General features: G+C 32.7%; 4 protein-coding genes and 2 pseudogenes across 4 annotated transcripts; 1 reads left to right on the top strand and 5 right to left on the bottom strand.

The window, feature by feature from the left end:
- Positions 1-2,242: 2,242 nt before the first annotated feature.
- LOC100818844 (mitochondrial import inner membrane translocase subunit Tim13) lies at positions 2,243-3,669 on the bottom strand. Its single transcript, XM_003532300.5, has 2 exons — positions 3,413-3,669; positions 2,243-2,534 (listed from the first exon to the last, which is right to left on the bottom strand). Exons 1-2 carry the CDS (start codon positions 3,524-3,526, stop codon positions 2,388-2,390), a joined length of 261 nt encoding a protein of 86 aa, XP_003532348.1. The 5' UTR covers positions 3,527-3,669; the 3' UTR covers positions 2,243-2,387.
- Positions 3,670-6,087: 2,418 nt separating this feature from the next.
- Positions 6,088-10,193, top strand: LOC100811194 (bidirectional sugar transporter SWEET9-like; annotated as a pseudogene).
- A 792-nt stretch (positions 10,194-10,985) lies between these two features.
- On the bottom strand, positions 10,986-11,777 carry LOC100810653 (glycosyltransferase BC10; the record flags this gene model as incomplete). Its single annotated transcript, XM_014778541.3, has 1 exon — positions 10,986-11,777. A coding segment is annotated over one exon (669 nt), but the record flags the coding sequence as incomplete, so codon positions are not given.
- Positions 11,778-12,081: 304 nt separating this feature from the next.
- Positions 12,082-13,066, bottom strand: LOC106799682 (uncharacterized). The gene has a single exon (XM_014778592.3). The coding sequence runs from the start codon at positions 12,994-12,996 to the stop codon at positions 12,352-12,354; it is 645 nt and encodes a 214-aa protein (XP_014634078.1). The 5' UTR covers positions 12,997-13,066; the 3' UTR covers positions 12,082-12,351.
- A 1,790-nt stretch (positions 13,067-14,856) lies between these two features.
- LOC100818304 (plastidic glucose transporter 4) lies at positions 14,857-20,409 on the bottom strand. The gene is made up of 13 exons (XM_003532299.4): positions 19,967-20,409; positions 19,367-19,481; positions 19,107-19,174; positions 18,597-18,729; positions 18,415-18,514; positions 18,217-18,329; positions 17,623-17,716; positions 16,912-17,065; positions 16,263-16,409; positions 16,102-16,175; positions 15,569-15,657; positions 15,339-15,453; positions 14,857-15,181 (listed from the first exon to the last, which is right to left on the bottom strand). Exons 1-13 carry the CDS (start codon positions 20,121-20,123, stop codon positions 14,999-15,001), a joined length of 1,542 nt encoding a protein of 513 aa, XP_003532347.1. The 5' UTR covers positions 20,124-20,409; the 3' UTR covers positions 14,857-14,998.
- A 2,958-nt stretch (positions 20,410-23,367) lies between these two features.
- LOC100817771 (pentatricopeptide repeat-containing protein At5g65560-like) lies at positions 23,368-24,712 on the bottom strand (annotated as a pseudogene).
- Between the last annotated feature and the right edge of the window lie 1,876 nt (positions 24,713-26,588).

Here is a 26,588-nt window from a genome sequence, read left to right as displayed (position 1 = left end):
TCATTATGACCAACAAGTTAGCTATCTAAATTTGATCTTCTTTTAGAAATATTATTTTATATCATAATTCATCCACATATCTAATACAATTAACGCAATAATATCAAATGTTTGAAAACAGTAAAATTGATTCATTTAATATCATCAATATAATGTTCTAAAATAGGCTAATACAAATTAAAATAAAATATTCTTAAACAAAATTTACTATAATAGTTTGAATCATAATCATTTCTTACAAACTAATTTCTTAAAATAAGTTTTAAGATAATCAGATTTACTAAGATAAATGAACAAAATACGATCCATTAATATTATAAACGTGACTGAAAAAATAAATATGAAAAAAAAGTTGAAACAAATAACAATGTACCTAAAAGTAATACATACCTTAAGAAATTCCCACACTTGCATTGATACAGGTTGATTTTTTATTACCATAAATTGAGAAAACAATAGTCGGTTCAATAATAGCTATAACAAAAATTGAAAAAAATATTTCCTTTAAATTGTCGACTATCAAAAAAATAAAAAAAAGATTACGAGATTTATATTAACTACATTCAGCATAAGTTCAAGACACATAAGGGCTCTAACCATATTCTTACTCGTGATCAACCCGTATATACCTATAGAAAATAAATAGGCACTCAAAACAAGTACATGCTCGAATATCATTGACCAACTCCTTATCAATTTTTATTCATTTCAATATGAACAAGAAGAATCCAATGGATTTGATTGACTAATATTATAAGTTTACAACAAAATAATATATTCGCAATAAAAAAAAGATTTTATACAAAAATATTTATGGAGTCTAAATATTAATAGTATTTAAAGTTTTGATCGAATCTATAAATCTAAACCCGTGACTCATCTCATACATGAGTAATTTTGATTGATTTAATTATTTTGACTCAAATATATAAATGACTCAACTCAAACTATTCGAATCGATTTAAATCAATTCAAGTGTTAAGAGCTATTTTATTATATCTATGATAAAAAAAAATACATAAATGACTCAACTCAAACTATTCAAATCAATCTGAATCAATTCAAGTTTGTGGGTGACCCGTACCATAAACACTCATAATCTGACCCAACTATGAACTCCTTGTAACCACAACTCCAACCAAGTAACAAGCCAAGATAAATTACCCAAAGTTCAGCTGCCAAAACATGTTTGTTTCAAAGAGTTCTGTTTTATGAGCAACAGAGGGATAACGGGAAAAAATGATTCACCCTTGACTTGACTACTTGGGTATTGTAGCTGTTGGAGAGATCCAAAGAGTGGGAGAGAGAGAGTAGGGAGATAGAAGGGCAAAGTAGAAGTAAACGATGAAGGGCAATAATGGGATTTCCAAAATTATAAAAGATGGAGGTGCAGGTTGAAATTTGTGTGGTGTAAGAACTAAAAGCCTTGACAGTGAGGCATTCAAAGTTGAAACCATCTAATCAGCAACTAAGTTAGCTTTCCTATACACATGATTCCGCTTTTTTGACAACTAATGACAAATAAAATATAGATGCATAACATCACCCCTGAATCCTGATTAACCAAAGGAATTTTGAAATGTAATGATATTGATTCATTCAAATACAGAAGAAAGGATTCTCTAATGATTCAAATGCAATCTTGGAATCACTTTCCACTGTTAACTTCGGAATGCCACTGTGCCAAGCCATTTGGAGCGCCGTAGCTACTCCCCAAAACTTAGACATAATCACACTTGCAGATTTTTCATAAACAAACCCAAGTACCCACCTACCATGCATATCTCTGAAAACACCAGCACATGCCGCTTGTTTCCCTTGCTGCCTAACAGATCCGTCAGTATTAGTTTTTACCCAATTGATTTGTGGAACGTGCCGTTTGATAACATACTCTTCTTGTGACCTTTTTTCATTTAAAGTACTTTGATTTGTCATCTTTTCTATAATCAATAATACTATACCAATATCTCCCCGTAAACAAACAGTTTTGAGGTGCAAATGTTTAAAAATTTCCCATCATGCTTTCTCCCGCACCATATAGCATCCAAAGACACTATCTTTTATGAATGACTGAAAATAATACTTCCATGAAAGATCAAGATCAAGTATAATTCAGATGACAAATATCAATCTAAATAACCAATTCCCTCCTAGCCCTGGGGCTTCTTATTAGAACATAAATTCATTTAAGGAAACAGAGAGTTGGAAATAAACGTGAATCACGGGACATACACTAGTTGTATAATGAAAAATAATTGCATAATTGTCTATTGTAATGGGAAATAGAAAATGGGGAAGAAAAAACCCGGAGAACACATAATCTCCAATGTCTATAAATTAGTACTCACAATGTTGAGCAAAAACAAGATTTACTGGGGTTGTCCATTTCATTGTGAACTAAATAACGCTTTGCTAATTATGCCTGTGGCTTCAATATATCGATCTACGCACCTAGAGATGCAACTGCTTTCACTCCCACCGAGGCTTGAACCTGGTTTTGTAACACACTTCTCAAAACACTTTCTTCCCACTGTCTGCAAAATAAAGGTGAGCGGAATTGTAGCAGATGAGACACTGAACAAAATCAGTACTCAATAATTATCCACATTTTTCAAGAATTTACAAGTAGCTGGAGCAAATCAATTGCACCTCGAGACTTTTTCAAATATTAGAACGCACCAGTTATTCACTGCTTGTAATAAAAAAAACGATTCATGTACTGTACAAGAAACATATCAATGACTAAGTTCCATTACATATGACGAGGAAACCATCATCAATCTCATATTGACATACATAAGTTAATCTTCACAATCTACATTAGCAATAGCAACTAGCAAGAGGTAAACTATTACTATTTCATAAAAATAAAAATAAAAAGAAGTTGAGGTAAGTATACCCCATCTTCTGTGCATTTTAAGACAATTTGCTCGTTAGATATTTTCTAGTTGGTATTCCTCTTTGTTCATGAACCAAACTGAGCTGATAAAACCTATAATTAGGTTGTTTGTTCACGTTTAAAGTGATCCCATTACTCACGTTCTAATAGGAACAGGCATCAATACTAAAAAATTGAGAAAGAAATATTCCTTAAAGGGAAAACACTCCTTAACAAACAGAAGAATAAAAGAAAATAATAAACGATTAGGGAGATTGTGCCCTTCAAGGCCTAAATTTCTTATGCCTCTCCTCTACTCCCATGCGAGAAAATTCTCCCCTCTGCCACATCCCATTACTGTTTTCTCCTTCCACCCACCGATGTTTTCTCCTTTCTCCTAGTGCGATTCCTATTCCTCCGTATACTCGAATGACTTTCATCGAAAAAATGAATAGTGCCATTAGCTTATGAGTCAGATTCTTTCTTCCTAGTTCTAGCCCAGGCTGGCTTTCGTTAAAAGGGGAAAGTAGATACCTCAAGAAATTGTTGAGCATACTCAATGGCAAGTTGGTTCTTCAACTGGTTTTTGAGATCCTGAGCAGATAATTGGCTCGACGACCCTCTCGATTGATTTGAGAACGAATCCATTGCTTCCCCGACTGTGTAGTGTAGCTTAGAAACTCTATGTTTGCCGCCTAATAGAAGCAGCCTGGCAATTGTTAAATAACCCCAAAAACCCTAATTCAGCATTTCTTTATGGCGCTGGACTTGTAGTCCAGCCCATTCCCACATTACAACTTACAGGCTCCATTCATTCTACTTCTCCGAGTTAGAATTATTAAAATTTTGATCGAAATAAAAGGTTTAAATATAATTTTAATTTTTCTATTTTATAAAATTTATTAATTTTATATTTTAAAATATAAATATTTAATCTTTTATTTTTTAAAATAAAAATTCATAATTTTAATCTAATTTTAAATTTTTTTACATTTATTTTTTTATTTCATACATTTTAATTAATTATATTATTTCTTGATGATATCTTAAACGAATATGTTAGATTTATGATTCAATTAAACAAAAAAAAACATAGAAAAAATTAAGATTAGATTAAAATTATAGATTTTCTAAAATAGGAAACCTAAGATTGAACAAAAGTTATAACCACTAATGCATGACTTCCTTAGGCTTGTCCTTGTACCTAACATGGTACCAACATCATAGTCATATGTGGTAAGTCAAAAAATATTTGTGTCTTAAAATACGAATCAAGAATCCTAATTATTTTGATTGGATGCAAATAAATACAAATAATAAAAGTTGTGTCTAATGTGTTATTAGATCATGAAATTATTTTTGCGTCTAATGTTTTTAGATGATATCTCATATACATGATTTGGCATAATATTAAGTGCTGCATTTAAGATTCAACCTATAAGCATGGACTTTCCATGAAGGGACATGCATTTAATGCAAGCATTAAATGCCCCAATGACCGTAATTTACTCGACAAAGAAGTAGAGTGAAGACAATGGATATATACTTAAAGATAAAGGTTATAAATAGAAGAAGCTTTGAAGAAACAAGACACGAATCAACTTGAAAAATATTCTTTCATTCTTTCTTGTACAGTTTTTCTATAAATCTTTGTATAGATAAAGGCTCTCAAAACACCTTGTGAACATTAAGAGAAAACACTAAAGTGTTGAGTGTAAAATTCGTCTATAAGACAATCATTTCTTAGTCATTGTGCAAACTTACAACAAATCTTATTGATTTGTTTAGAGCCAACAATACGACAAAGAATATTGGATAGAAGTCAAGTTTGAGATAGAGTTTATCTTTGTAAAAGCCAAAAGTACTTTTAATTTTTGATAAGTTTGTGGAACTTGATAGATTGTTAAGAAGTAAACGTAGTCTTAATTGTTGAAACGAATTAATATAAATTCTTGAATGTTCTTGATTTATTATTTTCCTTAGTGTTTAACAGACAAAGAGTTTGAATTTGTTTTTAGATATGTGTTTCTCATTGTTTGATTAAGTTTTTCACTATATTTGTTGTATGTTTTTATCAAAATTCATATCAAATGATAAATGTGTATCTATTTTAAAGAAAAGCTTACATTTCTAAAAACACAATTGAATCATCTTTATGTTATTTGCCACTATAATAGGTTTAAAAATTAAACATTTATCATGAATCAAGCAAAAATTTAATCTTATTTACCTTCTCGGTGAATAAAAAAATACACAACATGATTTAACTCATCATAAGTTTCGTAAAAAAAAATCACCACAAGTTGGTGAATTAGGTGATTGGATCTTGATTTAACTTAACTAATTAAAAAAATAGTCTAAAATATATTTCTAGTCCTCAAAAATATGAAAATGTTTAGCTTTCGTCTTGCGAAAATTTTTGTTTTTTGTCCTCATATTTTATAAATGTCATTTTTTGGCTTGGAGCCAGGTTTAGTTATATACGATCCTAAGTGACATTATTTTTTATTTTAAAATTTAAAATATGAATTATGGGGATTAAAAGCCGCTACAAATTGTATAAAAAAATAAAAAATACAATTATATAGTTTGTGGCATTTTTAATTGCCACAAATTGTAAATAAATATAAAAAAAAACAAGCCACCACCCTAAACCATCACCATGGCACTTGTACCACCATTACCACCACACCTAAACCAAACAACCACCACCTCCAACTAGAAAGCCCATTATCTCTAAGTAGCCAAGCCAAATCCTAACTCTAAAATAAGAAATCCTCACCCTTGAATTTGAAATACCTAGCCCCCAAATCAGAAATCTCTAATTTTCCAACTTTATAGTCTCTTATTCTCCTCCTGTGGGTACAATCCTAACTTGCATTGGGATGATTCAAAAATGAAATGAATTTCAAAGGCACCAGCAATTAGCGATCAATTTGTGTGGCGGGATCCTTCATGGTGTGGTCGTGCGTGTTGAAACTGAGGCACGAGAAGAAGGGCACAAAGAAAGCCTAGGCGTGGAGAGCGTTAGTGTCGCGAAGGTTGGTGCTAAAATAGTCTTCAAGGACCCTCTCGATGAGGGAATATCGATGTCGATGATGGGGGGAGTAAGCGGGGCAGTGATTACAGTAAGGTGTGGTGGAAGCGCATGAAGAGGAAGGCGGCGATGACAATGACGATGTAGGTGGCTTCGACAACGAGGGACAAGAATGAGTTTAGGGTTTGGAGGAATAAGGGTCGTTTTGGGAGGAGGCTCTGATGCAGGTGATTGAGCACTTGTAGTTTAGTATTTTATATTCTTGTTAGCTCAATTGACATATCTTTGAATCTTATTTTCTCACTTTAAATTAGTTTTGATCTTAAGGAAATGATTGAGCTTAATTGATAATTGTGACTTATTTTTGGATTTTTGTGCTTACTTGACTTATTTTCCTTTTGCAGAGCCTATAGGATATTACAAAACTCCAAATGGAGCATGTGAGTAGTCCTTGGAAAGCTAAGAAAAATATCTTCAATTTTGTTACAAATAAGCTTGGGCCATCTCTGTCATTTTGAGAGTCAAATTCGGCTTGAAAGTCAAAACCTCTACACTTAAATAATTGGGCTGCGAGTTTGGGTTTTGTTTTGTGTAATTAGTTTAATTAGGTAGATTAGTGTTGAACGACACAAGTAGTAAACTTAAAATGGAAGACCCAGTGTCGAATCCATATGGACTTTGTTTGTAATTAGGTAGATGAATATTTAATTAAAAAAAAGATTTGGAAAAATTGATTTTAAAAGATTGTGAGAAAAATAATAAATTAAATTGGCAGAGAATTAAATTAAACAAGGAAATAAATTAAACATCAATTTAAATTAATTAATTAAAAACAGAAAAGATAAGAAAATCCAATATTATAAAAGTTAAATTCAGAATATGAGAATGTTAAGAACTTAGCCTATAGGAGCTACTCTTGATATAATATTAATGATATTTCTCCAATTATGTTTATTCCAATTTTACACTTCAATCTACTCATATACTCTAACTAATATCTCTCAAGTGAAAGACTCTAACTTATCTATCTTCTCTCCCAAATCTCTTTGCAAGGATAAAATAGTTAAATTGCATTAAGAATAAAAATGTATAACAAGCTAAATAAAATCAGCCTATCTGTAGTGATGAAGTTATTTAGATATTCTTTCCCAGTTTTATTAGAAAATAATGTTTCTCAATGCTACCCCTAAAACTTACCATGCAAATGGGCGATCAAGCCATAAACAATAAAATGAAGCACAAGAAAGGATAATCCAAGAGTAATATTCATAATAAATAGGAAGAAAAATTACATAAAGAGCAGTTGACTGCTAAGTTTCCAACAAAAGGGGGTTTAGTCTCTCATTGTCATAGGAGACTTTACAATTGCAAGAGGGGAATATTTAGCAAATGAGGAATTGAGAAAGAGAATGGAGGGAAGGAATGGCTTCTAATGCTTGTTTCTTTTTCTTCTAGCATTTGCCTTCTATAAGGAATTGTATTCTCTTGAATTTTCTATGTGTTTTTTTCTTCTTTTCTCTCCTTCTTTTATACGTGCAGATCAGCTTATTTTTCATGCCACCTTCGCGCTGAGCGCGCTTTGTGATTATGGCGGTAATCCTCGCGGTTAGTGTGTGATTCGTGCTATGCACGCCTCTTTCCTGAATTAATTTTTTTTCCTGAATTAACCTTCACTTTCCTAAATTATCTTCCTGACGCTAAGCGTGCCTTGCCTGCTGAGCTTGTGCATCGCGCTGAGCGCCTGGGATGTGCTAAGTCCGCCTCTTCAGATTTCTAATTTGCTCTTTTGGGACTTTACTCAATAAGCATAATAAATTCATTAGCTTTTAATATTTTCTGCACAAAAACTTAAATGATGTTACCAATTATTTGCACAAAAAGAAAGAAATAGGAAAGAAAAGTTACCAATTATTTGCACAAAAAGAAAGAAATAGGAAAGAAAAGTTACCAATTCTTATATAATTTAATCCCAAAATATACTTATAAATAACAATTATGAATTAGATGAACCTAATCAAGTCTCAACCCTTCCTTTTGAGTAGTCACTATATATTAGTGGAAGTTAGTTAGTTAGTTACTTTATTTTATAAAAAACAGATTCAACCACTTGTTGTGCAAATTTTAGGATCAAACTCTTGTCTCTCTTTTTCTCTCAAGTGTTCTTCATTCTTCTTTCTCTTTTCACTTCTATTCCTTTCTCTTGCACAAAATTCATGGCTTTTCCATTGGTGATGATCATTGAAGGCTAAACACTTAATCAATTCAAAGATCCACTCCAAGCAAGGTTGACTTTGAGTTCAGGTGTGATATTTCTAATCTTTGTGAATGTTCATCTTTTTCTTCAATCCTATTTTTGATTTTCATGATTATGATTATGCTTAAGATTGAAAATGGATTAGGTTATGGACTCATTTCCTAATTTTGAAATTTAATCACAGATTGTTTGGATGATTTTCCAACCTAATTTGCAATCTCAAACAATTTAGGGAGATTCGATCGAATTATCTCTAATGCATTTGACTAAACTTTCATACTTTGAACATCATTCGTAGTAATTGTGATAATTCGATTTACATTGGTTTGATGAATTGGATTAATACTATTAAACTTGATTCGTATTCTTCTTTTTCTTCTTCTTCTTCTTTCTTCGCCATAATGAGCCAATTAAATATTAACATGTGTCAATATTTAATTGGCTCATGGGTCAGTATTAACACGTGTCAATATTTAATTGGCTCATAGGTCAGCTTACCAACACAATGAGTGCACATGTAGGCTTGGAGTTGACCGAGCCTGCCTCCCCCATACCTTCGCATAGCGAAGAGCCTTCTGGCCATGGGGTATGAAGTTTTTTTTTTTTTTTTTATAAAATATGAAGACAAAAAACAGACAAAAAATTTCAGTGACGAAAACTGAACATTTTCATATTTTCGGGGACGAAAATCATATTTTCACCTAAAAATTAAATGGGCTGCAGCTATCATCCGCAACGGGTTCGCTATAGGAGAGGGGAATCTGTGAATTTGGTTTGATAAGTGGAGACCGAATGGACCTCTCGACCAGCTTCTTGACTATGGCTAATTAGTCATAACTCTCTTTCCACTAACGTTTTACGTTATTATAGACATCTGTCTATTGATTCTTCTTGTAATAGGTGCGGAGCTGCTCAGGAAACAATCTTTCACACCTTAAGAGATTGTATCAAGGCTAGAATCATCTAGAACACTATTCAATTCTCTTTACAGGATGATGATCTCAATCAATTCCATATGTGGTCGCACTTCTTAGCGCACTGTTGCTTCTATATTATGGCTTCATAAAGACCAATGCTACTTTGATTATCACCATCAACTGTATTGGATGTGTTATAGAAGTTTCATACCTATCAATGTGCATTATATATGCTCCCAGGAAACAGAAGGTGAAACCAACACGATGATCTTTCCTTCTCAACTCTTTTCCATTTTGCTCTAGAAAACGATATTTAAAGTAACTGCACAAATTTGTTCGATTTGAAACTAGCTTTATAGCTGTTAAGAGAGTTGTAAACTGTAACTTGGTAAGCTTATTACCTTATAAATGTTTGATGGATATTTCAGATATCCACTTTGGTAATGATACTCATTGCCGACATTGGAGGTTTGGCCTTAACCATGTTAATCATCATCACCTTTGCTGTGAAGGCCATCAACCGTGTTCATGCTGTTGGATGGATTTGCGCCATTTCTAGCATCGCAGTGTTCGCTGCTCCCTTAAGCAAAATGGTACATTGTATATTCAATTATTCACATAACATAGATCTTGCATAGATTGAAATGCAATCTGAAAATATGTAAAATCTGTACATTAATTGCAGAGGAGGGTCATAAAAACCAGTAGTGTAGAGTTCATGCCATTTTCACTGTCCTTGTTTCTTACCCTCTGCCCCATCATGTGGTTTTTCTATGGGTTCTTCGACAAGGATGACTTCATTATGGCGAGGAATAACATTTCTATATATATTTCTCATTCTACTAATTTACTCTTGAAAGCAAACTGATTAGTCTTTTGTTTTGTGGCATTATCAGATTCCAAATGTGCTAGGATTTCTGTTTGGCATCTCTCAAATGATCTTATACATGATATACAAGAATGCTAAGAAGAATGGAGAAACCAATTGTACAGAGCCAGCAAGAAAGGGAGGGCACAGTGAACTCCAAACAGCACAGCTGCAATGGCAACAAATTCGATTTCCCATCAGTGGTGGAAATGAAAGAGAATCAACTCAATCAAGTTTGATGTTATGTTGATAAGTATCTAAGTTCTAGCGTTTGATGGAGGACTATATATAGGCTTAGGATGAATGCTGAATAACTAATGTCTCCTGTCTAATTATACTATTCTAACAACAACTGTTGCCACTTGGCATGCATTGACTTTGTAGTAACTAATGTCTCCTGTCTAATCAACTAATGATATGGTTCTGATTAAAATCCCAAAGTTCTTGATGTTTAAAGCAACACTAAAGGCTCAATTGACAATAGTTGTTTGGTGGTATATGGTTTTTTTTTTTCAGTTTTCTTTATCGTTGAAATGTTACTTTGTTAGTTTTTGTTAATAAAGAGATTCGAACCCACGATCTTTTCCTTCTTCCTTCACCACCCTCCCAACCTGATAACCCTCTATATGACTTGATTTAGTACAATACTTTTAACTATATAACATTTTTTTCAGCTATGATTTAATGGCCTGGATTGTGTGGGTGTTAATTAAGATTTTCGTTAAATTAGTTATTATGGTTGACATAAACAACATATTAGCCGTTTTATTAATCATAATCAAAACAGACTAGTGAAGAGGAATATAAATTTGATAATAATGGCAAAAAAGATTCTTAAAGTATATGTAATATATTCTTGATGGGTCAGGTCTATTCATTGTAAATCAATGAGGGCATAACAGTCCTAATGTAGATTCCCGACAGATTTGGTTCATGAAATTATGAAAGTAAGTTATTGGTTACAAACTTCCAGTTTCCACCTTTGACCCGATGTTGAGTATTCCAAGACTCTTATATTATAAAGTAGGATTATACATTGATGAACCACAATAATTGTTCATACGAAAAGAAAATACAAAATAACTGCTAGATAACTTTTTCTCTCTTATGGGAGCTTAATGAATTTCTAACAACACAAACCCTTTAAGATCTAATTAAGTATCAATACCAAGCAACAATGGAGACAATAGCAATAATAGAGGCTTTAATGCACTTGGATGAAACTTTCTTGCAAAAAGGAAGCACATGTTGCTGATATTGCCTACATAAACACATGTTGATCCAAACCGCATGTGGTTCAAAAACGCTTCTGTAATATCATTCGGCCCAAATGTTCGAGGATGAGGGCCACCCCTTGACCAATCCACCCACGTGATGCTACTATTGGAGCTTAATTGAGGGTACATCATATGCACAAAAGTTGGTATAAAATGCTCTTCTGCAAAGCATGGTGAAGTGCAATAGTGTTGAACTATAGGGTAGTATTTGGTGTCAGATACAATGTGAATGGCAAGCTCACGATGCACCTCAAACCATTGAGACCCTTTTCTCCAATCGGTTATGTTAATTATAGGCCACATTTTTGGGCAGTATCTTCCTCTGGCATTGTATCCTGGGTCATCATTAGAGTCTAAGAAGCTCATGGTTGAGTTCATGAGATAGTCATATATGGTTCTGAAGCCAAATAACGGAATGCAGGATTCTGAAAGCAGAACAAAACGTTGATTGGATAAGTCCATCAGTGCATTTGCTAGAAGACGTTTTCCGGCATCCATCAATGATGGTGCACCCCAGACCACTAGCTGCCGTTGACAGGAAACATTGATTCATTCATAATCATTTAATTTCATCCATTGACAATGTTTATGCATAAGCACAATGTCCACAAGCACAAACTATCAAATCTCATGATGCATTGAAGTAATAATAAAGTCTGCTTGTGCTAAAGTTATTTTAATATTAGCTCAAGGTTTTAATCAATAGTTAATTCCAATCTAAAAAAGTTTAACCTATCATCCCACAATTAAAAATCATAATTTTTTAAAATATTTACATTTACAAGTCAACTAACTTAGTGGAACTCTCCCCCATCTTTTGTTAGTCACGAGCTCGTTGGGTATAGGCAAAGACTTCCCTTTTCAGCTTCTCGCCTTGGGTATGGTCTGGTCCTTCCAAGTGTTTTGTATTCCTTTCTTTTTTCAAATCTATATATTTTTAGATGGATCTGTTTGTAGTTGCAGAGATTGAGGTGAAAACATAGTTAGGATGTCAATCACTTTTTCCCTTAGAGTCATTTCTTTTGCTTAAAAAAACTTTTTTTTTATATGAAAGGAAAACATGTAAAATTTTATACTATCTGTGCACAACTTTACTTAATTGCGACTATAGGCACTTTATTCATGTTGCATGAATTACACCGTGCTTATGATGGGTTTGAAGAGAAATGAATATAAGCAATGGCAAGCTAACCTCGCTAGGAATATTTCTTCCATAGAATACTGAATCTTCAGGCATGGTTTCACTGAAACAAGGATGTTGGTGCAGGTAAATGGAGTAAAATCCATCATGGCCTTTGAAGAATTTCTCCCACAAGGGTGCCAGGGGTAGTGGACCTCTTGCCAAGAACATGAAGGCCACTTTTGGAACGGTTTGCTCGGTAAAATCTTGAGTACCTGAAATCATGGATGATGCTTTGAGGAACAACTCTTGGTAGGTCATGTTGTGCATGAGAGATGTTTTTAATTCAATACTAGGAGAGTTGAACATTGTGTTCTGCGATGAAGAAAATGATTTCAATGATGGTGGTGCAGTCACAGATAATAGTCTTGATGATGATAATGGTGATGGAAGAATTGTTGTGATTGGGGTAATCACAGGATACAGAAAGGCCTGTAAACTGAAAGATAGGTTAAGGCATAAGACTGCAGCAATTCCTAGTGATACACCAAATATAAAGAAGACCAAGTTATACCCTTTGTTTATGTTCCTATACAAGGGACCAAAGAATGACAGAGAAACTTTCTGAGATGGTTTATGCCCCATATGCCAATACAAAATGACAGAGCAAGCGATGAACAAGAAGCTTCTTCTTTCTATTTTTCTTATGTCACTTGTGAACGTACTCTTTGAACTTGGTCTACGTACGTAGCTACTACAACTTTCATTCTCAGATACATTGTAATTTTATACTCCCTCTGTCTTAGTTTTGAATGAAATTAACAATATAAATGTGGCTGTTAATATAAATTTTGCAACTACCTCTTTCCTGGCCACCCATTGACTCCTGAATATGTCTATGAACCCTTAGCGCATTACTTGCTATCACACAATTTTCCAGAGGTGGTATTTGATACGTTTTAGGCCGCTCCATCTCCAAATTTTCCTGAAAATTTCCTTGTCTGTGGTGTTTCTAGCATTAGATAGACTGAGGTCAGCCCACTCCACTGACTCCTAAGGAGGCTTCAAATTCGGAATATTTTACATTAATTTATCCACATCCCATGTACCTGTTGCATCAACCAGTAAGCAAACTGGAATTTTCTTCCCAGTATTGGTTAAGCTTACAGCAACCAAGAACTCGATTGTCTTCCCAGAATTTAAATCTTCTACATTTGCATGTGAAACACTTTTTTTATGGATTTACTACTGAAAATCATATAATTTCGTTGATCTCATTTCTTATTTATTTATGTTATTGCAAGGATAATTGTAAAAAAACTTGCGATTCAACTAACCGCTGCACCCTCCCATCCACTTTTTCTCAGATCACATAATTTTTATGCTCAATCCATTGATAATTTGATGTAGATGCACCGCTTCACGCATATTCTGCTGCTGCAGTGTATTTGCCTCCCCCCTTCCATTACCCCCATGCGATCTCAGCGATTTTGATTGTTAGGATGATTCTCGCTGTGAGATTTTCGGTTCATGCAGAGGGTTTATACTCTTATGCTACCTCAAAAGCGATGAATTCATTACATGGAATCCCTCACTAGGTGTCCATAAACGATTACCGGACCATATCTTTGGGTATGACTCATTGACATAATTATTTGCTAATTTTTATTGGATTATCGTGTGAATATTCTTATGAAACCGAAATCGTGAATTTCTCCTTCAAAGCTTATTTGTGGGACATGGACTATGTTGATGTTTCATATAAGGATTTCGGTTATAAATTCAGATCTGAGGCTCTTCATTGGTTGGTTTTATCTGAGGATAAGAAAGTTTCTGTTATTATTGTCTTTGATCTTATACAAAGGAGTTTAGCAGAGATTTTCCTGTCAGATCATTTGACTTTTGGTAAATATGAAGATTATTGTTTAAGAGTGATGGGAGGATGTCTCGGTGTGTCTTGCTTGGTTATTGGATTTGGTTTGGTTTACTTTGAATTAGACCTTTCAAATTTCAAGGGAAATTATATGGGTAGAGACAATTATATGGGTAGAGACCGTGTGTTGTGGTGGGAAAGTGTTTGAGGTACATATCCCTTCTTCAAATTCTTATATATAGCTGGATTGAACTTGAATAATGTCATGACATGCAGGGGAATAAATGTGTACTATGTTGGCTGTCTTCAAAATGTGTGGAATGAATAGTATAGCAACCTTTACAGTGATGTTTGTTTTTGTATATGTTTTGACTGCATGACTGATATATATATATATATATATATATATATATATATATATATATATATATATATATATATATATATATATATATATATATACACATACACACACATATAAGAACCAGTTGAGAGGGAGGTACGAAAATTGATCGCTGTCACTTAAGAGTCCAAAGATAAGAAGGTAAGGTATCTATTAGCAATAAATCAGTTCTAAAATGGCCTATTGAAAGATTTAGAAAAATTATAAGAACCCGTTGAGTAGTTTAATAAGTAACAAAATCAATAAATTGGATGTATAAGATAAAAATAACGACCACATCTAGAGTAAAAAAGTAGAGTATCAAGTGTCCTAAGGAACAAAAATTGTAAGAACAGCATTAGAATTAAGATCACAAGCATTTGTGAAGTATTTTATGTTGCAGGACTAAGTGCACGTTCTATTTCTTCCAACGATCGACCTTTTGTTTCCACAACGTTACGAGCTATGTACACAACAGTGAGAAGACAGACAATTGAGAAGCCCAAGTACACTATGCTGATACCAAACTTGTTAACTACACTCAAGAAATAGAGCCCGATGACAAAGTTGGAGATCTGGTAAGATTAAACAAAGATGAAAAATTAGTGTAACAATAAAAGTTATGCACATCATAAATCATCCCAACAGGTCCAAGAAACTTCATTGCAATATATTCACAAGATAAAGGCAATAATTACAAGTTATATTAGATTCCACAGTGAAGTCACTTACCCAATGTGTGCCTAATGACAAAGAAATTGCTTTTGCTCTGATTCTTGATGCAAATATCTCTGGTAGAAGAAGGGCAGGCACAGGACCAGCACCAAGAGAGAATGATAGGACATAGCTGTTTAAAATTCGTAGACCAGAGTCAAATCAAAAGAGAAATGGAAAACAAATAACACATGGTAACCTTTCAGTGTATGAAAATACTTTTACTGACAAAATTAAATATGACTTACAGGACAGTCCCAAGGACTGCAAGGGTGCCAGAGTATGGAGCAAGGACCTTCCAAGTGAAAGACACGAAAAGAAGCAACATAGAAGCAGCCTGGGAAAGATTGAAAAATACAGGGAGTTAAGAAAATAAGCAGGTTATATTAATATTAGACAAAAAAAATAAGTTAAGCTGTTGAGATGAAAATTTGTTATTAAACCAAGCAGAAAGCAAAATAGAAAGAGATATTGTATAATCCAGAAAGGCTGAGTTTTGAATTAAAGAATTATAACTAGGAATAGGTATAACTATTATCTCTTAATGCACCTCTAACCAGCTTTGGATTCCCTTCATCTCCCCTCAAAGGTATTAGAACCAACAAAAATAAGATTACAAGCTAACAAGAACTGCTATTTACAAAAAATGATCACACAGAAATACAACTTAAAGCTACAATTACAAAAGTATGACGGCAAGCCTATCATTGACACACATGCATGAAAGCTCAAATGTTTTGCTTTCAGCCTTAGAAATATGTGAATTGAAAGTAATTATTACCATCCCACTAAAGCTTGTGATAAGGAGACGTTTCCTTCCTTTTTTGTCCATCAAGGACGAAGCAACAATTGTGCCTGCAACAAAATCAAACATCAGTCAGAAACAATATCATGTTTGCGAGAATTGCATGATATCAAAATTTTAGGATGAAAATTACCAACCAAAAACATTTGATGCACCAACCAGTGCACTTGCTGCAACATCAGAAGCAATTCCAGCACTGCGGAAAACAGAAGTTGAATAATAGACCACTGCATTTATTCCTGCCAATTGCTGGAGCAAGAAAAGTGTTGCCCCTACACTGACCACTGCAACAAGGAATATTTCATTAAGTGCTACACCAATTCACTAAGCATGAATCAACTCTGGAACAAACTAAAAAGTTGGTAGTTTAGCAGCTAAACAACATAAACTGTGATGAAATGATTAAGATATATCTCATCTCTTCATAACATACATCAAGGGAAAAGGGAAAGAAAAAAACAATGCATTAACAAATTGAAAAAGTAAAAGAAAGACCCAGGCTTTAAGGTTGAAACAACAAAATTGACTTCCAAAGTTCCATGAATATTCACAATGATTGGGGCACTACTGTACGTAAGCACTCTCAAATAAGAAAATAAATAACATAATTATGACCAAACCTTCAAAAGCTGCAGGTCAGCACCAATAGTAACAAACATACAATATTAACTGATGAAGGTATAATTAATAGCTGTTCTTCACAACAGAAATTCTGTTATAGTACACTAGAAACCTTAGCACTTGTTAATCAAACATAGAACTAAACTACATTAAAGTTTGGAATACCTTTCCTATACCGACTACTAAACAGATCAAACCATCCTGCTTCAGGTTCAGAAGAACCTTCACTTGCTGCTGTCAAGTCATGCATAACCAAAGCCACTCTTTCTTTTCCATATAGTGTTTTAACAGCCTTTTCAGCTTCAGATATTTTTCCTTGCTATACAATAATAAATGTAATTTTATCAGAAAATATACATGAAAATTATAACAATTGCACTAAACTCTTAATGATATACTATACAAGAAACTAGACATCATACACATATATGTCTACTAAGTAGTATTAAGATTATACATGACTACCATAACTCTGCAATTTAACCCAATTAAAAGCTTTAAGGATGCCAATAGTGTCTTTAGAGATTTTAAACATAGCATAAGCTCTTTTCTTTGAAAAAGTTAAACTTAATAGTTTATTTGCAAAATTGTTACCATAAGAGACTATAATCCAATGAATAGGTTAGCGAAAATAATATTTAACAGAGTTATTGATGTGTCTAAAAGTATTAATCTTTTATAAGAAAGGACACCTAGAGTAGTAATTCACACAGCTTTTTTTGCAAAAGTCAGTTCCCTTGTTATGTATTGTTCCATAATAAAAGACAGCACAGCATTGCAGTAATAATTCACGCTATTTGCTTTGCAAAAGTTGGTGTCCTTGTCATGTATATATATTGTTGCATAATAAAAGACAGCACAGTATTGAAGGACAACCTGAAAGAGCCACCGAGGACTTTCTGGAGAGATAGTCATTCCAAGTGCTAACAGAACAGATGGAACTACAGTAATTCCAAACATTGTCCGCCACCTGATAAAAATAAATGAGGGAGAAGTTGATGCAAGTTAATCAACATACAGTCACAAGGACAATTACAGGAAACCAACTATGTATTCACAACGCAAAACAAATTTCAAGGTTTTTACCACCTCTAGTACAAGTACAACAAATTAACAACTAACCAACCAACAAATATTCCAGGTCCTCCAAGTAAAAAAACAAAACCATGCAGATTCCATCAAAATTCTCTTGGAATACTAGTAACAGAAGGAACTACTTTGCAAAATTATCTTCTAGGATAAAGTTTTCTTATGCCATTTAATTTATTTCTCATTTATGAAAGACATGTATCTCCACTTTCTTTCTCATGGAGTGCTAACAACAGAAGGAGTTTTTTCACTTCTAATATTTTCACACTGAATAGTGTCATTTCCATCACAAATATATAAGCTCTCGAGAAGATATCCTCATAAGAAATAACAGCTGACAACTAACAAGATGGTAAAATGAAAGAACTCAATAGTCAATACCATATAGGATTTCCCACCAGAGGCAAACCAGCCAGTAGTGCTGCAAGAATTCCAATACATATAAAAAGTTGATTAACGGATCCAAGTGCACCCCGAATTTCGGTTGGAGAAATCTGTCCATTAGAAGGAATCACCATGCAATCCATATAAAATATGTAAACATAATCACAAAGGTTAAAATAGTTTATAAAGGATCACCTCAGATATGTAAAGTGGTACAACTGCAGATGTTATGCCAATTCCTATGCCAGCTAGCAAGCGACCGATGATCATTGTCTGAACACTCTGAGCAGTAGCACTGTAAAAGTAATATAATTTAACCCATCAAATTCAAAAATACCTAAAAGATCAAACCTTCTACCCAAGGGAGATTGACTGACCAAAGAAATCCTCCAATTGCTAAAGGGATTGCATCCAACTGAAAAGTCCTAGTCCGGCCAAATTTGTCAGCCAATGCTCCACCGGTAAATGAACCAACAGTAGCACCAGCAAGCAGTGCACTGACAATCCATCCTGTTCATGGATTAGTTCTAATGAGAATTACGAGAAAACAATTGATGGACCATATTCAAGTCAAATTAGAATTTTGAGATACAAATATTTCACAGACAAAAAGACTCTTCACAAACAGCCAAAGTAATAAATAGATTCAATTAAACTTCATGCCATAAAACTGAAGTTTTTTTCCTGGTAAATATAAGAGTAAAATTAACAAGTACAAATCATGTTTGAATATATGCTGAAAATATGAGTTGTACAAAAAAAAATAAAGAGCTAAAGAACAAGAAAGAATTTTTGCATTAGCATCTACAATTTCTTTTTTCTGATAAAATCAATCAAACAATGCAAACTAATTTACAACGACAAATAACAAAAGTAAAAAGATGTACCTTGTATAACAGTGTTTTGGGTGATTCCAAGATCCTTGGCAAGGTACTCAAGAGAACCATTTACCACCCTATACCAAAAAGGGTATTGTCAGAGTTTCCTACCTAAGAATAATAATGGATGAAAATCAGTACTACAAGAAAAATTCAAAACAGGACTCCAGTATGTTTCTTGCCACCAATAACTTAAGACAGTATACAGAATACGATATCTTGCATTATAAGTCCATTGATCTGTATACCAAGTGAAGATGAAATCATACCCAAGATGATAACCAAATAACATGGCTCCAAGGCAAGCAACACCAACATAGGGCAGAACAGTTCCAGAAGGTTTGCCCGAAATATTAGAGGGGACAAGATCCTCAACATCTTCATCTGCAACGCAATTTTACACAGTAACATTTGAGGGGCATAAACACATTCACATTATGATCATTAACGGACAAAATAGAATGCATTTTTTTAAAGGATAATACGATAATTTTAGGTGTTTCTGGTGTTATTCTTTGATTAGAATCAGAATTTCACATCAACTAACAAAGGTTCGTATTAAAGGTCAATGCAGGTTACCGAGGTGAAACTCCAATTCTGAAAGGAAAACAACAACAACAACAACAACAACAAAAGCACCTATGCATCTAAGTTTTGTCCTACAATAAACTCTTAACTGAGGAAATTCCAAAACATTTGGATGAAACTTCATGTTGGTATATGAGCAAACAATTATTAAATAAGCAAAGCAGTCATGGAAAATAGGCCAAACAGGCATCCATCAAACAACAAATCGACCACAACGAAAAACATGTATTTTTAATTGTAAGCATTAAAAAGGCATCATCAACAACAGAAGAGAAACAAACCAGAAGACTGAACCCTGAGTGATCTAGGCTTAGCAGAGGAGCCAAAAATGCCACCAAAACTCTTTCCTCTAATAGTCAACTCAGTTTCCATATTGAAGGAACCAGGCCACAAACCGCACCAGCTGCCTCTGCTTCTACTACTACTCATGATGTTCATGCACACTCTTCTTACTCTCTCTTTTGAATTCACCAACACTTGCAATCACAAACACCCTCTCCCTCTGCTTCTGAATCTGAACCCACCAAGCGGCTCCGTTGAACATTATCTGATTGAAAACTCCAAATCCAGAAAAAGTCAAAACTCGTACAACAGTACGAACCAAACCAAACCAAACCAGGACACGAATCTAGGACACTCCAAATCCAATTGCCGTTGCGTCAGGAAATTATCTAACGATTAACGAAAATAAGATACTCCAGTGGTTGGAAATAATTATCTGTCCAAATATATTATTTATCACTCTTAGTATCTTGTAATATTTAAATATTCCTTTCCAGAAATGTATAATTATAACAAAAATATTTATAAAAAATTCAAGAGTGTACAATTATAATAAATAATTAGAGAAAAAAAATATTTTTAGATATTTTTTATCTTATGGAGTACTTACATATTTTTTAAATGTATTTTAAGCGATAAAAACTACTATAACACATAGTATATTTTTAATATATCATTCTAAAAAATATCTTATTCCCAAAATTCGTTGACTTTTCTTACAAGTGGGGTTTGTGTTACTTTTCTAGTTTTCTATGCTACGTTTTCTTGACCGGGTGAAAGAATTTTATTTTCTTTTCATTTGACATTTTTTAATTTAAAGGAAAGTTTAAATATATTTTATTCTTTCTAAATAAATAAATAAACTGAGCTTAATTTTCTATGTAAAAAAATTTATATGATCAATTGATTAAAATTTATTATGGGTATTTTTTTAAATGATAATTACAGTTACCATATATGTCAATTTCTAATTAGAAAATAATATAAAATAAACAAATCACTAATGTAATCCTTAAAATTATAATTAAAAGTCAAATTATTTTCTAAAAGTAATAAAATGGTCTCCATAATTATACATTACCAATTCATTTAATCCCTAAAGCTGTGATAATTGGTCAAATTAATCTCTGAAATTAAAATTAAAAAACTAAGTAATCCTTAAAATCAAATTCTCAATAAATTTAGTCATTACATTATTAGTTGGTGTGATCTAATAACTTAAAAAGACTCAATTAACAAGTTAAGTGTATGACAACTATACACATATAATTATCACGTCACATATATGAAAACGATCAAAATCTTTTTATGTCTTTATTTTTTATCTGCATGTTAGTTTTGCATTAATCTTTTGACTTAATCATTAATGTTATTAATGTTTTTATTTGTAGGAATCAGACACATATACTAAAAAATTATAATAACTCACTCTGTACAACCATTCGAGTAAGGGGAAGTTGAATTTTTTTTCTATCAAAACACTTATCTTGTTTTCAATATCTATATAAATTCTTACACATATAATTTTAAACCTTTTTTCTAATAGATATTTTCCTTCAAACGCGATTTCATTGAGGTATTTTTAAGTCATAAATATGTGATCACCTTTCCCAGGGAGGTTTTGTCACATGAGGGATAACCCACTTTCGCAAGACTAACTTCCATTAATATTTTAAATGCTAATTTTTTAGATTAACAAAAATTAAAATACCATAGTAATAATAATAATTAAAAAAAACTGAAACATTTATTATATTTACAATGACTTGTTCATTTCGAAAAGATGAATTATCTCATGATATAATATTTTTTATATTAAATTTAGATCAATGTTAATCATAATTGTATACATAGAGTATATATCATAATTGTATATATCATCTATACTTTTTAATCTATTCATTAGTTTTCGAAAAATATATAAACGGGAGAATGCATACAAATGAAATTCCTGTTTGTTTGGAACGAGTAAATATGGTGGGACGTATTACAGAGAAACGGAGGAGAGCATGTGATATCTTTTGTCCCTTCGTTTGGAGCGTTGCATTATAAAAATACTGAGAGAATGTGGGACCTATTAAGATTTATCATCCCTTCAAAACCAAACAGAATAGAGAAAGGAAAAAATGTGTTAAATGAATATTTACAGAGACTTAGTAAGGATCCTTCTCCAGTACTCTGGTAAACCATACAACTACTTGATAAAAGAAAAATTGTTCCCAAGCAACCAAATTTTTTTGTTATAAGCACCATATTATCTCCATAACATGGAAAACAAATTATAGTAGTAAAACAATACAAGAAGAGCAGTATCTAGATTCCTGAGATACTTTCATAGAATGGCATAAATACAAGAAAAATAAATCTAATGCATATCATTATCCAAGCAATCAGCAAGTACTGAATCATACTATCCTGCTTGCTATTGCTCAATGAGAAGCATCACTTGTATGTTTTTCAAAAGCACACAATTTGAAGATGTAAAATAGATCCACATAGAGCAGGGAGGGGGAATAACTGACAATCAAAGAAGGATTAAGGATTAAGGATTAAGATTGATAAAAAAAAAACTCATAAGATTCACAGAACATATGGAGTGCAATTTCTTTTTCTTTTTTGCACATCAAAATATATAGGTAACATCGCTTGTAGTTTTGTAATCTAAATCCAGTAGTCCTTCTTTCTTGTTCACGTATACAAAAAAGCTAGTAATCCGATACTACAATAGTTAACATATGGAGCCCCCAATGCCCCATTGATCATAGACATTTAATTACCAGTAACTGTAGCATCTAATTGAAAAGATAAACTTTAATAGGAGAGCCAATTATAATCAATGTTTCCATAGCACAGCAAATCACAAAATACATTCACCATGTAAGAACCACCATTTGCTAAATCCCAGCACAATCTTCTTAAACACCAAAAAAAAATATCAGAAAAGCAAAGGATACAATGGAATGAAGCTACAATACATTCTACACTAGTAACAAAGTTGTATCCTGCAATGAAAGGAAAAAGGGGATATTCCACGATAACAAACGAGGGAAATCGACAAACAAAAAAGATATATCAAAATACTCTGATAATGTTCTGCCACAACACCCTAAGTATAGCAAAAGCATGCAGTCAGCATATTATAGTGGTTTAGGAATTTAACACACATCACCTAAGTGAAAAATTGAAGAGCCAAAACCTTTCTTTTCTTTTATTCAATTTACAGTGGAAAATGGAAGATCTTACTGGAAAATGGAAGACTTTAAAAGACGCAATACAAACTAAAACTGAAACTACATGATTGAGGAAAAAAATATTGTAAGATATATATATGAACCAACAAGCCCAAAACTGTTCCAACATCCAATATCAAAGGACTTTTTTTGTTATTCTTACTAAATATTTAAGTTTTGTTGATCTTTACAGGCTCCTGAACTCTTTCAGTCTTTTCCAGTAACTGACGTGCTATTTTTATCTTGCCACACTTCTGAAACACCTGTTGAAAAATGTCTCTAGCATAGGCTGATAAAGGAATACCCTTTCCAAGCATTGATTGTGCTTTCTCATAAGCAGCATCTAGTTCATCTCCTTTACACAGATTCTGCAACTTCTGGTTCTCCAATTTTCTTTCCAATTTAACACATTGATCCAACTGATCATGTTCTCTCAAAAGGCTCTATAAATTGTAATTGTGAAAATGTGGAATCCATCCCAAACCCAACATTTCCACTAGCAATTCATAAGCAACTTTCCAGTTCCTAACCTCACCGTGAGCATGGATCAGAGCAGTGTAGGTTAAACCATCAGTAAGTCATCTGTTCTTGTTCACGATTTCAAAGACCCTACTAGCATCCTTCAATTTTCCCAATTTACACAGCATCGATATAACAGAATTATACTCAACCATCTTTGGCTATAAGCCACAGGTCAACATCCTCCCAAACAAATCACAAGCCTCCTCCACTCGGCCACATTCCCACAATGCCGTTATAACAACAGAGTATCCCTCTTGAACACAAGTCAGTTTCCTTTCCTCAACAATCCTCAACACTCGATCAGCTTCTTCCTTATTACCCAAACAAGAAAACTCAGACATAAGTTTGACAACAACAAAAGCACTAGGCAACAAGCCAGAATTACAAACTACCCAAAACACTTGAATTGCAGGCTGAATTGCACCACTATTTCCTCCAATGTTAGGAACTAATATAGTACACGGTCTCCGCGTATTCCTCACTCTCACCTTCCCAACAGACCCTTCTTTTGCACTCATCAAACACAGCTCCCCAATGAGCATGTTAACCGCAGAATGAGTATGAAGCACTCCAATCTCGTTCATTCGGCCAAAATCTCAAGAGATGACTCTAATCTACCAAGCTTACACAAACCAACAATCATGTTACTTCAGGAAAAGGTATCAGGAGCACAATCTTGTGAAAAATTGAAAGTGCAAGCTCAATCATCTCCACTGATGATTCCCTCTTGCAAAGCACATTGAGCATGTTATTACACACAAGGTTATCAGGTTTACACCTAAAGACAGTTTCCATTTCCTCAAATAGTGAGAGTGATTCCTTAATTCTCCCTTGTCTCCCCAAAAACCTGATACAAATGGACAATGCCTTGGACGAAACTCGACCCTTGTGAAACGGCAAGGTATTGAACAAGCACTTGATGTTGTCGAAGAGCTTCCTCCTACCAAAGAAATCAGCCATGTACTCAACGACGGAATCATCAAAGCGAAAACCCACTTGTTTGGTTTTTTTTTCTGGTAAATAGTTGTTTTTTGTCCTGAATGTCTAATTAGGTGACAAATGCATTCATATTGGATAAAAATACAAAATTTAATTCCTAAAGGAATAAAAATTACAACAAATATATTTGGTCGTTGGCCCGTCACCTTTAATAGATAGTCTACATGACACAAATAGACGAATTTGTCACTCAAATAATTGTCAAGATAATCATCTCTAATTGTAAGCATAAAGATATATTTGTCATATAATATTTTTTCTTACTTTTTTCTTTTTACTCTCCTGACAAATGCGTCACTGAAAAATAAAAATACAAAAATATAAAATTTAGTCTCTGAAAGTGTAAATAGTGTGACAAATATATATGAACGTTAATATTAGATTGTGACTAATTATTATAATTTGAAAAAATTTATAATAATTACGATAAAATGATCAAATTAGTAATTTAATATTTTTTTAACTTAACTCATCTCAAATAATAAACAAAAGTCCATGTACATTTAAAATTTTGATTTCGTTATTAACTAAAATTCAGATCATAGAATTAAGGTTAGACAGGTGAAAGTAAAAGAAATAAGAAAATATAATAAATAATTACTTTTTTATTTGTTTTATTAACTTTAAATTAATGATAAAAACTCATAAATTAAATTGAGTCTAAAATAAAAAAGAATATTTGTTTTATAAACTGGTAAATAATTTTTTTACACTCCCATGCTTAATGAAAGGTTCAAGTAAAAAAAATATTCATTGTAAAGCATTATAGTTAAATTAGATATATGAATAATTTTTAGGGAAAATTGAAATTGTAATGACATTTTTAATTTGTAAAAAATACTCACCTCCTTTAGAATGATTTTTTTAAGATTATGATTTTTTAAATGATCAGTTAATAAAAAATAATTATGTATGATTTAAAAAATTAATTTAAAAATCAACAAACTTTTATTATAATTTATAGTTTGATGTCATTGCATATACTAATAGACATTCATATTTTATTATGAAAAATTTATAAAAAAAATTAAATAAATAGTGTTTGATTAAACAAAAATAATAATTTTCTTATCATTTTACAGTTAAAAAAATTAGTGTTGATAACTTAAAAATTATATAACGGAAACAAACAGTTACCTATGTGATATAGTTCTCCCAAATTTTTTTCGCAATCATTATAAATTTTTTCAAATTATAATAATTAGTCACAATCTACTATTAACGTCTGGATATATTTATCACACTTTTTTATATTTTCGGGGACTAAATTTTATATTTTCATCTTTCACGAGTGCATTTGTCAGCGGAATAGGAAGACGAAAAGTCAAAAAATATTATATGACAAATATGCCCATATGCTGGCAATTAGAGATGGTCACTTTGACAATCATTTCAGCGACAAATTCGTTTCTCTGTGCCACGTAGACTGGTTTATTAACAATGATGGACGGAAGTTAGCCGGATATATTTGTCACCTTTTACACTTTCGAGGATTAAATTTTTCATTTTCATCTTTCAAGGACGCATTTGTAAACGAATTACACATTTAGGGATAAAAGTGGTTATTTATCCTTTTTTTCTCACTAAACTCATCCTTGAGTTTTGAAAATTACTAAGTATCGAAAAACAGTTTGCCAAAAGAGCTTGAAATTCTGAGTCTCCTTTTTGTTTTTGTCGTACTCCATCAACAACTTGCTTACAATTTATCTCCAATGCAAAAGTTTGAATTCCCACTTGAATACACCATTGATGTGTCTGTTGAACTTTCAAGTTGTTAATTCATTGGCAAGTGCACCAAATTATCTCAAGTAGTAAAGTAAACAGAAGTTCAAGTGTCGAATCTACGGGGACTTTATTTGTACTTAGATTG

The sequence above is a fragment of the Glycine max genome, chromosome 8 (assembly GCF_000004515.6).
Source record: "Glycine max cultivar Williams 82 chromosome 8, Glycine_max_v4.0, whole genome shotgun sequence".
In the NCBI taxonomy this organism is placed as follows: Eukaryota; Viridiplantae; Streptophyta; class Magnoliopsida; order Fabales; family Fabaceae; genus Glycine; species Glycine max.
This window is presented reverse-complemented; position numbering and strand designations above follow the sequence as displayed.

Excerpts from the sequence above, each read along its gene's own strand:
- LOC106799682 (XM_014778592.3), bottom strand. The coding sequence starts at position 12,996 with ATGGGGCATAAACCATCTCAGAAAGTTTCTCTGTCATTCTTTGGTCCC.
- LOC100818304 (XM_003532299.4), bottom strand. The coding sequence starts at position 20,123 with ATGAACATCATGAGTAGTAGTAGAAGCAGAGGCAGCTGGTGCGGTTTG. Across the intron at positions 19,482-19,966 it reads ACTCAGGGTTCAGTCTTCTG|ATGAAGATGTTGAGGATCTT; the intron begins GTTTGTTTCTCT and ends ATTGCGTTGCAG. Across the intron at positions 15,182-15,338 it reads TGTCATTAGGCACACATTGG|ATCTCCAACTTTGTCATCGG; the intron begins GTAAGTGACTTC and ends TAATCTTACCAG.
- LOC100818844 (XM_003532300.5), bottom strand. The coding sequence starts at position 3,526 with ATGGATTCGTTCTCAAATCAATCGAGAGGGTCGTCGAGCCAATTATCT. Across the intron at positions 2,535-3,412 it reads ATGCTCAACAATTTCTTGAG|ACAGTGGGAAGAAAGTGTTT; the intron begins GTATCTACTTTC and ends TTTATTTTGCAG.